This window comes from Lissotriton helveticus, chromosome 8, assembly GCF_964261635.1.
Source record: "Lissotriton helveticus chromosome 8, aLisHel1.1, whole genome shotgun sequence".
In the NCBI taxonomy this organism is placed as follows: domain Eukaryota; kingdom Metazoa; phylum Chordata; class Amphibia; order Caudata; family Salamandridae; genus Lissotriton; species Lissotriton helveticus.
Window position 1 is genome coordinate 1613745362 of NC_136069.1, and position 15216 is coordinate 1613760577.

The 15216-nt window shown below is 45.3% G+C and overlaps 1 protein-coding gene across 1 annotated transcript; it reads right to left on the reverse strand.

Moving 5' to 3' along the window:
• Positions 1–1366: 1366 nt before the first annotated feature.
• Positions 1367–2356, reverse strand: LOC144773973 (olfactory receptor 52K2-like). Its single transcript, XM_078659021.1, has one exon. It carries the CDS (start codon positions 2354–2356, stop codon positions 1367–1369), a length of 990 nt encoding a protein of 329 aa, XP_078515147.1.
• Positions 2357–15216: the final 12860 nt, after the last annotated feature.

The following is a 15216-nucleotide window of genomic DNA, read 5'->3' on the forward strand; positions in this document are numbered from 1 at the left end:
TAATTCCTTTTGGAAAACCTTGCACAATCTACACAAATGACCACTTGCTGAATTCAGAAGGTTTCAGAATGCATTCTTTTTTTCAGGTTCATACCTGTTTACATCACAAACTGCAAGTAGGTTGGAACTGCAAAAAATAGGAAAAATGAACTACCACTTAGAAAAATGCAAGACATTTTGTCAAAAATATTGGTTTTCTTGCACAACTCTGAGTGTTCCTGAAAGCTGGAAAGGCAGTAATCTTAACAAAGCAAACCAGTGGCTAATGCCATGTTTAGGAATAAATCACAGTGCTTTCTTAAATGTCTCGTTTTTCAAACAAAAACTACATTGTTGCAGTATTTATGCTATTTTCACGGTTCCATCCAGGAAGATCAACAAACTCTGGGTGCATCTGGAATTCCCAAACAATGGACGAATAGACACATATTTGAACCAGATCTTTTTTTATAAAAAAAGTATGAAGGCCTAAGCACAAAGTGTCTCAAACATCAAAAAAGGGCTTAGCACTGGGCCCTAAAAGCCTCAGCAGCAAAAGGTTTAAACAGATTAACAGTGTTCTCCTCCAGGTTGGTTTGGTTAAAGACTTAGTTGATGCAGGCAACGTCTATGCTGCACTGATGCATTCCTAAAACAATTATAAAGGCAGATTTGTGTTTATTGATATTCAGTAGGTGGGTGACTTTAGTGGATTTGCAAATGTCACATTACCATAGCTAACAATGCAAAATATGTATTCCATGTTTACTCCAGAGGTTTTGCCAAGTTCAGAGGTGAGGATTGGGAGTCCTTCACTGGTGAAGAGTGGTACATGATGTTGAGCATTTTCAGCTGATGTTAAAAGGGTAAAACACACAAGATGATGGACGGAATGTTGCACAATGGCAAAACATTCACCCCAGTCACAGATCTGGGTTTAATCCATTGTTATTTTGCTCACCAAGCCACCCCAGTTCAGACATGGCCATATGCAAATCAGTCTTGACCCTTGTGCCTCATGGGAACAGTCCAGACCGAACTGCCAAGCCTGTATCCTAGGACCGATTTCTGGTTATCAACCTTCCTCAGCCAGGATAACTTGACTCCAGTGGCGTAGTGAGCACGGAACCCACGTCTGGGCATACCATGTTAAAAGGGTGCCAAATATTTCTGTGTTTCTTCAAGTCCCAAGATATTCATCCAAGTATTTATAAGTTGTATGTTAGCCACATATAAGGGGAAAGTCTGTATTTTGTAGCCTAAGATGATGTGCAGTGACTTACAATGAAAATGTCAAATTGCAGAGACCTGAGGAAAGGTATGCAGAGTATTAAAGAGTCTGCATTAGATCTGTGGTTGTCTTCGAAGACCATTTACATGAGGTCTGTCATCGATCAATGTTTTCAGTTAGTGGCACCGTGGCTGTACTGGTGTTCCAACACTGGCCCTTAAAATATTTCAGGACTCTATCACGTATCTGTTTGGTTTTTACCCCATATACTATCGGGTTCACCATGGGTGGGGCCATCATGTAGCAGTTCACCAGTAATATGTGAATATGAAGAGGCATGTTATTACCAAACCTATATAATATGGTCGAAATAATATTTGGAATGTAAAACACTAGTATGGCACAGATGTGGGAGCCACATGTTCCAATTGACTTGGTGCGTGCAACACTCGATGTAAGAAGGAAGACAGCCCTTAGTATATGTAGGTAAGACAGTAAGATTAATATAATATCAATCACAACAACAAAAAGTGATACAATCATTCCATAGAGGTTATTGAGGGTTATATCAGCACAAGCCAGTTTTGCAACTGCCATGTGCTCACAGTAAGAGTGAGGAATGAGATTGGATTTACAAAAAGGTAGCTTTGTAAGAAGATATGTCAATGGGCTTGTTGAAATCACACACCTAAAGAAAGCTGCAACCCCAATTTTAAGGATAGCTGGAGGAGTGAGAATGCTTGTGTATCTCAAGGGATTGCAGATGGCAACATAACGGTCAAAGGCCATGGCCAACAGTATTGTTGATTCCAAGGCAGCAAATGTGTGAATGAAGAACATTTGAGTGATGCAGGCCTCAAAATAAATCTCTGCAGAGTTAAACCAAAGTATCACCAACGTTTTTGGAGTAGTGGAGGAGGACATCACCAGGTCGATAAAGCATAACATGCTGAGGAAATAATACATGGGTTGGTGGAGGCTAGGTTCGACCGTGATGAAAAACAGGAGAATGCAGTTCCCCACCAGTGTAATGATGTACATGAAGCAGAAGGGAAAACCAATCCAGAAGTAATAATCTTTCAGTCCAGGAATACCCATCAGGATGAAGGCAGAGGGGTGGAGGCTGCTGGTGTTATTAGCTGTCATAGTGCTTACCTGATACCACTCCTCTGCATCAAGAAAACCTGTTTTAAAAGAAAAAAGAATGATTACATTCACAGTATATCTATGATATATGTGATTTTAATCTTTAAAGAACCATTCCAGACTATAGCCTTAAATGTAGGAAAGGGTTCCTCAAACCATGGAGTGATAATACAAATAAATATCAACATAACTAGCTTTAAAACATTCCTTCTGCTTCACCCTCCACAGAATCATTCAATATAACTTCACGAAAAAGATATTAAAGAAAGTCAGAGAGAAAAGAGAAAATCATCAACAGACACCTCACTGAATACCTCAACAACCACCAACTACTCAACACCACTCAGTCTGGTTTCAGACCTAATAACAGCATGGAAACTGCCCTCATTGCTGCCAAAGATGACATCCTTGTGAGCCTGGACAGAAGAGACTAGGCAGCATTCATCCTCCTGTACCTCTCTGGAGCATGTGATGTAGTCTAACACCCTATCCTCATCAAACGCCTTCCCAATATCGGATTCCAAGGACACACACTCCAATGGATCTGCTTCTTCCTGATGGGAAGGAACCAATGAGTCAGCCTGGCATCACTCACCTCAGAAGCCTGAAACCTTATATGCTGAGTCCTGCATGCATTCTCCCGGTAATCAACCCTAGTCAACACATACAAGATCCCTCTAGCCAGCATCATCCCCTCTCACTATATCAACATCCTCTCCTGTGCTGATGACATACAACTCATTCTCTACCTTAAGGACAAAACACCCAGTACCCGGATCAAGTTCAATGCCTACAAGAATGAAATCAAGCACCTGATGAAGACCAACTGTCAAAAGCTAAACACCGACAAGCCCGAAATTGTTATTCGTGAAGAGCACATCACTGTGGGACTCCACCTGGTGGCCAACAGAGCTAGGACCTACACTCACCCCACCACCTGCCAGGAACCTTGGGATTTTCATTGACAGCAAACTCGACATGATTGCTTAAGTAAATGCCAACCATACCCACCCTGAAGATGCTGAGGAAGATTTTCAAATAGCTCCCAATTAGCATCCAGCACACCTTCACATAGGCCCTGGTCACAAGCAGGCTTGACCATGGGAACACAGTTTATGTCAAGATAAAAAACATACTCACCAGAAGGCTGCAGACTATTTAGAACTCTGTGGCCAGAATCACTCTTAATCTCCCACAGTACACTCACATCACATCACACCTTAAGGAGCACCAATGGCTCCACATCCACAACCAAGAACAATTCAAACTCCTTACCAACAATCTCAGGGCACTATATAACACTGGCCCAGCATACCTTAAAAATAACATCTGCTTTCATGAACCTTCCAGACACCCCACTCTCAGCCATACTCCCACTTGCACAAATCCCACACATATGGAAAATCAGAACTCATGGTCAAGCCTTCTCCTACATAGCACCGAAAGTATGGAACAACCTTCAGATGCACATAAGAGTCTCCTCCTCACTTCTAGAAGCTGAAGACCTGGCTCTTTGAGCTGTCCCTCTAGGCTCTTGGTGTGCCTAGACTCACACCTGCTCAGCACTAGCAATATTTTTACAAACATATCTTCTAATTCCTTAATTACGAATGGCCGTCAAGACCTGGCTGTTTAAATAAGCCTCTGGGACCTGCAAGCGCATGGTTATCCTATTGGGTGATTAGTCACGCTTTATAAATCCTGTTTGACTGATTGATTGATTGATTGAGATGTAGATTTTCTACTAGTTACTCCAATGGGATGATATTTTATCAAATGATAGATTAGGCAAAATATGTATTTTATGAGATGATATTACAATGATATTGAGGTACCAGGTACATAAAGTGTTCACTAGAATCTCCATTCATGCACTGCCCAGTTTCACCCCAGAACGCCGGGACCCCCAAAGAACCACCAGCAGTATAAGGAAATGATGGTGAAGCAGGAAAGACAAATCCATCCATGAAATTAAAGTTGAATGCAACTTTACATCAAAACACCCCCATGACATTTCATATTCACAAAAGGCATCTGTTTCAAATAAAGTAGATCAAAGTATTTACTGTGCAGTAGTGCTGTGAACTTATCCAACCAATTCAGTTGGTTCCACTGAAAATACAGCAGTTTGTCAATGGTCCTACGGTTGAACAAGGGGGACAAATGGTCATGTTCCTTGACCTCCAACTGGACACTGTATTTGCTACGTAACTACCACGGGAAGCACCTATGAGAGGCATAAATATTTACCTTCCACCCCAAATCTTTATCACCATTAGGTGTTGAACAAACAATGAGGGGCAGATTTACTAACATTTTGCGTTGGGGCTGTGCCACTTTTTTGGTGCAGCCATGACACAAAATGTTAATAGAGATTTGCAAAGCCTCGAATGGGCCAATTTTAGGCTCCTTGCATGGCATGGTACAAAAAAAAGTAATGAAGGGTAGCAAATAATGTTGTCTTGTATTACCTAGCATACTGAAGGCGCTTCATGAGTGGAGCATAAGTGTTACCATGCATCCACTTATGTATTTTGATACAATCCCAGATCTACTAAGGTCAGTAAACCTGGGTTTTTGCTAAAATGGTGCACCTCCCAGATCCAGGAATAAGAAGGAGAAATATCTTTATTTCTCCTTGTTACTTTTTTCTTGTGTAATGCCTTTAATGTTTGTTTTATGCGCAGGAAGGTAGCCCTTCCTGCATAAAAACAATACTGCTTGTCAGACAGGCTCCCTTTCACCATGGTGCAAGGGTTCTTGCATTGGCGCAACACTGCACAAAATGCACCAATACAATAAGGGAGCAGAATTGCGCCATATCTTAATAGATAAGGCACATTTCTGCTCTCACCATTGCACGCAATGCAGCAAAATAACTTTCTTGCTGCCCTGCGGTGCTTGAAACTTTAGACAACCTGACCCTAAAACTTGAAATATAAGTTTTGTTGGCGGCTGGAGGCACAGGGAGTGGAAAGTAAAGATAAAAGGAGGAATATAGACATTAACTAATAATCGTCAATTTCATTGGAGTCTGTGAAAAATTGTTTAGCTCCTTTCCAAAAAAGAATGACTATTTTGTGCAGCAGGGACTCTCCAGACACCTCAATGATGAATCCACATCTGTCCCATTTATATCCTTCAGTTTCGCCTTCAGTACTTTATCACATAACTAACACTGTTTTCTCAGAAATCATGCTTTACTGAAAGAGATATGTACATCATTAAACCTGACGAATGTTGTTCTGACCAGCTAATTCACCAAGGGTTTTCCATTTCTTGATCAGCTAGTTTTTGACCTTTTACTATGGGAGAGCATCATAACCTGTGACTCAACCATGTTAAGCACCTGGTAAAATGGACCGATTTTTACCGCCAGTGTCTGCTTTTTAAATTAAGGCTGCTGTAAAGCAGTGAGAGGCAGTTGGCTGGTTAAAGGTAAAAACGTGTGAGGGCTGTGCATTGGAGACTCCTGTCATGTGTAGCCCAGAAATTGTGCACAGGTTGACTGGTGCAGAAGGGTGTCTGCAAGGTTGGATAGTGACCTGGGATAGGCCTTAAAATGTTAATGTTAATGTAGGGAAAGGCAATGTGCTTTACTGTCTGCTCTGAAGTGACCCACCATTATACACTCTAGGTTAGACTGTCTTAAAGTGCAGTTCCTCTCCCCCTGGGTCTGCAGAGACCAGAGTCTTACCAATGTACAATGTAAACTGTCTGAAAAGAACAATTCTGTACAATCCAAACTCTACAGGTTATGGGTCATCCAGGAATGTCATATTTCTCCGGCTCAGCTCTAGATCAGAGCCCATGCCTGTTGTGAGCAATTAACCTAGATTAGCTCAGCTCCTCAGCAGGGAGGGGTGGGGGGACTGCTCTGCATCAATCAGCTAGCTGTCATCCTGTGCCTGGACGAGGGCCAGCTCAAACCCACTGAATAAAGAGAGGGAGCCCAGACTCTGGGGCCAAACCAGCAGGATGGCTCCTTTGAAGTTTTACTGAGGCAGGCCCTGGCAGTGACATCAGTGAGGGGTGGACCTGAGGCCCCCAGAGCACATGTGGCTAGTGACTCCTAGGTGACACCATCTTGAAGTATCCGGGAAGGCTGAGTAGGGAGATCAATACTGGAACCTCCCACCCCCACTTTAAAAGTCTTGAGCAGGGGGCAGAGCTCCCTTATATGTGCTTTTCTGCTAAACACTGGGACTGGAGGCAGACACCATGAACGATTGGAAGAAAGAACCCCCTGACAGTCATCTCAAATAAAGACACTGCTTCTGATTGGCCCCAGGACCAATGGAGCACTAAACCCAGACCACGGACGCTGGGCTCCCTACACCCCTGAGGACCAGTTGGGGGTAAGACTGAACTTCTGCACTTGAAGAGGGAATCCCAGAAGAAGAGCAAAGCAAAAGGCTGGCACAGGGAGCAAAAGGCTGGCACAGGGAGCCAGTGAAACCATCTCCCTGTAGCGTTTGCTGCCTTGGTGGACAGGAGGCCTAAACAAAGTGCTCCAGTTGGATAGGGCTCACCACTAGGAGCAAAATGAAGATCGTCACCATCAGCTAATGGGGCCCGAGTTCTAGCTGTTTGAAGTGAGGCAACATTTGACCCTTTGGCCAAACTGGAAACGAAGTGTGTGGGGCTCCGCCTCTGTAATGTGATGTGGCTCTGGGGTGGGCCAGGGCCTGGAGACTGCCCCCAAGATGAAGAAATTGACTGAGAAGCAATGCTGATCTCTTCCGAAATATTGAGGAGGGGCCCAGGCCCATGACCCGTCTCTAAAGCCTGTAATGGAGGAAGATGAAAGTGTGCTGTCGGGCTCCCTCTGCCTAAGCAAATGGGTGCACATGACTCCATCCCTGGGCCCTGAAAAAATGATCATGGGAGGGAACGCTGTTGCGCCCCTCCAGCCTGCTGAAGAAGATGGGGGCCCAGTACCCCATCCCTGGGCCCCAAATTCTGCATCTTGCCAGTAGGAGCATGCAAAGCAAAAGACTCTCGCCGGCTCCTGCGGTCGCATAAAGGAATGCTGCTGCGTGCAGAGAGTCAGTTCAGGGCAGTTCCAGGAGAGCTCCCGAGGCTGTCCCACAACATTGGCTGCATATAGGGTGGCCGAGTGGGACCGTGTACCATGAGAACAGTAACACAGTGCAAGACACTTTAAAACAAAAAGGAATGGAAATTCAGAGCGGCTCTCCCCAGCAGAGCGAGAGGGTGGCTGCTCAGAAATTCAGCGAAAGCTCCAAAGAAATGCCCCATAATACGCCATGGGGCTTGTCGTTCTCAGTAGCATTTGGTGGTGAAAATCACTTATTCTGGCTTTGGGATGGCCCCAGGATAATGGGGTCTCTCCAAAAGTGTTACTATAGTGTGGGGGAGTTGCAGGAGCAGTGCAACCTCCCACCCAAAAGAAGTATCAGAGTGCCTGTGGAAATGAGTACTCATGAGTCGCTGATGAAGGATAAGCAGGCATGTTTATTCAGTTGAGATAGCTTAGACGATAAGGACCCCAGCCACAGCTGGCTTGCATCAACCGCCCTGTCAAGACTCTCAGAGGCGCTCGCCTTGGAACGCTCCCTACAGTGACATTCTAAGTGATGTCACTGCAGCGCGTTCCAAGGTGGTGTAGAGGGCAGGGGTAGCCCATGCGGTGGCAGTCCCGACAGATTGGAAGATACCACACATCCCCCTACCCTACAAACCTTAGAACATACAATACCAGAAACAGAACACCAACATGGTGAGAACTACCTAGTCACATAATGATCTAGATGTTTGGGGCGCCTAACCACCCTCAGGCTACTTCTGCGTGAGGCATGAGGTTCTCCACCAGACACCCTCGCGGGTAGGCTCCCTCCCCTCCGGGTTGGCTCCTCACCTGTGACCTCTTCATCAATGACCTCGGGAGGGGGGTGGCACTTTGCCACTCTTCCTAGATTCCATATCTTCCCCTCCTGGGTCTTTACCCCATTTTTGAACAGTTTTACAATCTTTGTTGGTTTAGTGAATTCAGACCAAAGCGCCCTGCCTGTAGGTGCCCTGATTCTTACTGTGTCTCCTACCTTTAACCCAACCTCTTTCACTGAGTGTAGCCTGTCAAACCTGTCTTTCCTCTCTATCATGGCTTTGTGCTGCTTGTCCAGCCCTTGTGCTTCTCTAGAGTGCCCTGTCCACCCCTTCTGCCACCCCATCCAACCTGGTGATAGCTTCGTGTTGGGCTTCCTTGCTCTGAGTAGTTCAAAAGGGGTGATCCCCGTTGTTTGGTGAGGGGTTAGGCGATATGCTTCTAGACGTTTTCTCATCTCCTCTTTCCAGTTCAACCCATTGGTTCTTGCCAGTTGGATGCTTTCTTTGACCGTTTTATTGAATCTTTCTACCAGTCCGTTGGTCTCCGGGTGGCACAGTGCGCAACGTTTGTGCACTATCCCATTGCTCTCCAGGAATTCCCCCATCTCTTTCGAGCATAGCTGTACCCCATTGTCCGTCAGGAGACTACTTGGCAGACCTTCCCGGTGAAACAGTTCTTGTAGGAACTCAATTACCACTTTTGTGGTTATTTCAGACACCATCTTCACCTCTGGCCACCTGGAATACATGTCTACAAGCACAAGGATGTAGGGTGTGCGAAGTTCTCCTGCGAGAGGCCCTATTATGTCCAATGCCACTTCTTCCCACGGGCCCACAGGTGGTGGTCTGCATTGCATAGGAGGTGTGTGTTGTTTAAGGACTTTGTCACTCGTGGTGCATGGTATACAGTCCCTGACCTTTCTCTCAATCATGCTGTCCATGTTTGGCCACCAGTAGTCTTCCCGCATTCTCTGCTTGGTTTTGGTGATACCCAAATGTCCCTCGTGGGCGAGGTCAACAAGATACTCCCTTAACACACTGCGAGGGATCAGCCTTGTTCCACGGAACAGACACTCATCGGAGATGGATAGTTCGTCCTTAACCATCCAGTACGGCCGTAGAGCGTCATCCTGTTTGTCTTGGTGCTTCCAGTTATCCTTTACCTTCTCATGCACCTTCATCGACAGGTCATCCTTTCTTAGGGCTTATTTCCAATTTACCTCACCCACGGCTCCTTGGGTGACCGTGCCTACCTTCTCAGCCAGAGTCTCGTCCTGATCTTCGTCGTTGCCTTCCTCTACTTGCTCTTCTTCCATTTCATCCACCAGACGAGAGAGGCAGTCAGCGGCCAAATTCTTCGCCCTAGTAACATATTCAACATCAAAAGTGTACTCCTGAAGATTCACCACCCAGCGTCTGATTCTACTTGAGATGGCGTCCAATCCTTTCTTGTTGAAGACCTCGACCAGGGGTTTGTGATCCGTCCTCAGATTGAACTTTGCACCCCAGAGGAAGTCTCGGAATTTGTTCACTGCCCAGTGCACTGCTAAGGCCTCCTTCTCTATCACTGAGTAGTTCACCTCAGACTTCTTGAGAGACCTAGATGCGAAGGCTATCGTCTCCTCTCCACCCACACCCATCTGGGTCAGGACCGCTCCTAGTCCCTTAGAGCTCACATCAGTCGTTATAACCGTTTTTCTATTAGGTATGAACGCTTTGAGGCTAGGTGCTCCTGCTAGGGCTTTCTTCACCTCTTCGAACTCCCTCTGGCATTCTTCATTCCACCTGAACTGCGCGTCTCTTTTCAGTAATTGGCGTATGGTGTATGTCCTGCTTGCAAAATTTTGCAGGAACTTGCTGTAGAACTCCAGCATACCCATGAATGATTTGATTTCTTCCTTGATTTTTGGTGAGGCCAACCCGATTATGGTGTCCTGGAGCTCAGCTTTAGGCTGAATGCCTCTCGCCGTTATCTTGTGTCCCAAGAAATCGAGCTCCTCACACTTAATCCTGCATTTTTCTCTTTTCACTGTTAAGCCCTGTTCCCGGAACCTCGCCAGCACTTTTCTTAACCTGTTGTCGTGTTGTCTGTTGTCTCCGCCAAAAATGAGCACGTCGTCTTGGTAACACATCACACCAGGGATGCCACTGAGAATGTTGCTCATCAGTCTTTGGAATACCGATGCAGCCGAGACTAGGCCGAACGGCATCCTCTTGAATTTGAAGGCCCCCATTGGTGTCACGAACGCCGTAAGCTCTTGGGAATCCTCATGGAGTCTGATCTGGAAATAGGCAGAGGTTAAATCCAACGTCGAGAACACTTGAGCTCCTTCCAATCTGCTCATCATTTGGGCGATGTTGGGTAGCGGGAACTTGTCCACCACGACTTCTTTATTCAGTGCTCTGAGGTCAATGCACAAACGGACTGAGTTATCCTTTTTCCTGGCTGCGACGATCGGCGTCAGTCACTCCGTTGCTTCCACAGGTTCAATCACTCCTAGGTTGCACAGTTTCTCAAGTTCCGCTCTGACAGCTTCTTGTATGGATATTGGTAGGATTCTCACCTTCGCCACCACAGGCACTGCATGTTCCTTCAACTTTATCCTATGCGAGTAATTTTTGAGGCACCCTAGTTCCTCGCTGAACACCTCCTTAAATTCCTCTTCAATATTGCCAGACCTCACCTCTATTTCCTGCACTAAGATTTGTGGGGTTTTGTTAGGGTTGAGGTACACTCCCAGTTCCTTTTGTGCTTGCCAACCTAGTATGTTATCCCCTACCAGTGATACGTATACCTTGGAGACTGTTACTCTGTCTTTGTACCCAACTGAGCCCCAAAAGTAGCCCTTCATATTGATGGGGCGATTCCCATACCCCCCCTGGCCTGATGTCCATTTTGTTTAACTTTAGTTTACCTTTTTTCACACTTTCAAATTCCTTGGCATTGATGATTGTGATTTTTGAGCATGAGTCAAACAACGCTTCTAACCCAGTCTCCTCTATTGTTATGTTGTCTTTTGGATAGCTAATTTGTCCATCCTGTACTTGTAACACAATCACATCACACACGCTTGTGGCACCTTCTTTTCCCTGCTTCCTGTGTCCTTGACCACTCCTGCAGTACTGTCTGAAGTGACCCTTCTTACCACACCGACTGCAAGTATATTTCAGTGCAGGGCAATTCTTGTCATTCGCCATGTGTCCTTGCTTTCCGCATCTATAGCAGTTGCCCTTAAAACTCCAACCCCCTTTGCTCTCTGTTTGGTCTCTCTGCACCTTCTTTTGCTCTCTAACTGCTAACACCTCTTCGCCTTCTGTCACCACTTCACTCACCTTGGCCTTATTCTCAACGACCTTATTCTTGCTGTCTTGCTTTATCTCATTCACACACTGTATCATGTGTTCAACTTGCTTGGCTATGATAAGTACCTCTCTCTGCAGAGGATCATCTTTCAGCCATAATTCCTCCCGCACACGCTCTGTCCTACACGTCAACACAAACTGGTCCCTGATCCTTTGTTCACACGCGCCACCAAACTTGCACGTGGCAGCTAATTTTCTTAGCTCTGAAACAAAGTCTTCAATAGGTTCCCCTTCCTTCTGACCTCTCTTGCCAAAGTGGTACAGTTCCATAATTGTGCCAGTCTTGGGGAGGTAATGCAGGTCAAGTTTTTTCAGGCTAACTTCAAATTCATTCTAACCCCTTGCCTCCTGCGCACCCAGATCCGGGAGATGGTCTAACGCTTCTTCGCCTTCTGCCCCCATATAGTACGCCAACAGCGCTATTTCCCTTTCTAGACCTAAATTCGGCCCACATACCGTTGCGTAATTCAGGAAGACCTTCTTCCATTTATTCCATTTCATAGCAGGTTCCCCTGGGTTGGCTAAGAAGAAGGGTGGGGGCGTCACGTTTTGCATGGTTGCCTAGCTGTAACTTGCGTGTAATTTACAATGACCCAGCACCCCGCAGACCTACAACCAGCCAGCCCCTCATCCTGAAAGTATCACAATATTAGTTATCAAACATGACTAGTGCATAACAACTTTTCCTTGATAAACACAACTGTTTTCGCAAACCATTGAGGCCTAGTCTAACTAGTATGAACAGTTTGCCCTGAAAGTCTTTCCCAGTTTCTATTAAAGTTTCTGGCAACCTTTTCTGTTACATATTAGGCTGACAGGTGACAGCGTAGTGGGGAAGATAAGAACTCTCTTTCACATGCTGCAGTCAAAAACACCTTTTATGCCCCTACGACGGGACCCCGGTTAATTTCTGTGCAGGGGTAATCCTTTGGTCACAGCAATGCCCTACCGCTCTTCGCCGTTAACTCTTGTCCATTGTCCAGTCCCCAGTTCCTACGGGATAATGCGTTTCCTCCTGGCCACGCCGCAGCCTCACGAACCCTTGCTGATGCCGCTCAAAACTCCGCCATGCGCAGCACCACAGTCATTTTCCTCTGATGAGCGCCCCCGCAGCCCTTTCGTTGTTCCTGGTAGCCGTTCCTGATTCCCTGCCGCCCCACAGTAGCGCTTTAGTCTTCCTTCGACAGATTGACGCCACAGACTCTACAGTATCCTCTTCTTTCGCTGCCCTGTACGCAAGTATGCACTCAAGTTACACACTTCAAGCGTCACACAGCGACCCACTGACAGTCCGTGACTGTGTACTTCTTTAATCCGGCACACCAATGCTGCGATACACTCCAGGCAGCCACTTTGCAACGACTTCCACGTTCGCATTAACTTCTCCTTTCAAATACTTCTGCGCAGCCACCTTTTCCTTTCCTTTTCATATTCATCGGCGCAGCCACACGAAATCTGTTTCACCGCTTCACTCACCATAGGATTTAACTTCGTCTGCTCACCGCTGTCAGATCGTGCTTCACACACGTATTACCCGACACCTTCTTTCCGGGTTGTACGCGATAACCTTCTTTCCGATGCTGCACTTCATGCGTGTTGGGGTCCGTATATTTTTTCCCAAACGTTCTAATTTCCCTCGTCGCCAGTGTGAAAATGAGTACTCATGAGTCGCTGATGAAGGATAAACAGGCACGTTTATTCAGTTGAGATAGCTTATACGATAAGGACCCCAGGCACAGCTGGCTTGCATCAACCGCCCCGTCAAGACTCTCAGAGGCGCTTGCCTTGGAACGCTCCCTACAGTGACATTCTAAGTGATGTCACTGCAGCGCGTTCCAAGGTGGTGTAGAGGGCAGGGGTGGCCCATGCGGTGGAAGTCCCGACAGATTGGAAGATACCACAGTGCCCCCCTACGTTTGGTAGGACTTCAAAAGATTAGCTTCTCAAGGGTATTGAAGGGTTTTTCATGCGCTCTCTAGAAAGGAGCTGTTATCTCTTCAGCTGCAAGTGACACGCCCCCTAGGGGCAAACAATATGGTTGCATTTCTTGTGACTTAAAGAGGCCTAATGTGAAATTTTATGTTGGATGAACACCCTCTGGCGTGAAAATTGGTAATTGCACCTTTGTGTAGTCATAATTGTGATGCATATAATTGCATAGTATTGTAAGATTTATAAATGTGATGCCCTTTAGATGATAGGTTAATTTTGTTAACTACACTAAAAGTCATGCTTAGTACTGAAATCTGCCAGACATGCAAAGATATTTCTTCTTCAATGCGTTATTTAGATAACAAAACTGTCAGCCACTCGTGATCAAAGTTTGCATGCTGTATTGCCAGTATTAAGTGCCTTCAATCATGGTTATATGTAATTATGACATTTGTTCCTATGATGATCTGCTTGTTGAGATAATTAGGTTAACACCACTCACTTTGGTGCCAGTATAAAGAGGGCTTACTCCAAGTTATGTTCAATCCTGGCTGTTAGGGACAAAATAATGTTTTTGAAATTCGATTTGTTGGTCTAACTCTACCTTTGGGAGGGGTAAGAATGAATATGCAACGTATTTCAAAAGTAGTTCCATCAGCTAGTGTATATTTGTAAATTGCTGCATAGTATTGAGTAGTGTATGTGAAATAAATGTACTTTTTCCTTTTTCAAATGAATTAGCACAGACTGGACTATCATTTATTGAGCGTTTTATTGTGTATCTGTGAATGGTCACTGCTAGCCCACATCACTTCCCCTAAGTCGGTCTTGGACTGCTGTGCAACACTGCCCTATCATAGTTAAGCGCTATAATGAGGTGTTTGGTTCCCACTGGAGGGCAAACGTAGACAGATTACTTGTGCAGGCCACACAACAAATGACGGCATTCTCAGCATTGGCAGGAGCTGTAAGATGCATAGTATGCCATTCCGGTACGCTTGCATTTGATAAGTCCAGTTTGGCCACACATTACCTTTGTATTAATGAGCAAATATTGGAGTGCAAGGCTCTGAGAAGGGTTCAGAGGTTTGGTTGTGTGAATTGAAGTTAGGAGTAAGGAATGCCTTTGCACACACATATGTCATGTGAAGAAATTGTGACCACTTCGAGCACATCTATTATGTACATTCCATTTAAGAAACTGTTATTTGCTCCAATTTACAATTTCTTAAATGGGATCAGTATACATGAGTGCCATAGTGCTTAAATGAGGACTATGTAAGTTATCAGGGTTAATATGTTCCTAGAGTGACTAGCCCTCAGATGCTATTTTCACTAAACAGTACTGTGACAAGGTCCGTAAGAAAATTTAAAGCACAATTAACATATTATTTTTGTAACTTCGGCTTTGAACCAGCTACAACATGTATTCAGCTACTATTTTATATTTTATTAAAACTTAATCCCATGGTGAAGTTGGAATTTTAATAAATATACAGGAACAGTACATTTTAGAAAGCTGCACTTGTCCTGTCTGCAGCTCTTCTAGGCTAATTAACATTAGCCTGCTTGCATCTGAACCTGTCAGTGCTTCCCTTTTATGACGTTTGAAAGACTGCTCCCAGAACAGAGATAATGGCTTGGGCCTGGCAGAATGAACTGGGTGAGGTTTGTGACATAGCTTAACCCAGAAACAGTCAATGGGGGGGGGGGGG

Excerpts from the sequence above, each read along its gene's own strand:
- LOC144773973 (XM_078659021.1), bottom strand. The coding sequence starts at position 2,356 with ATGACAGCTAATAACACCAGCAGCCTCCACCCCTCTGCCTTCATCCTG.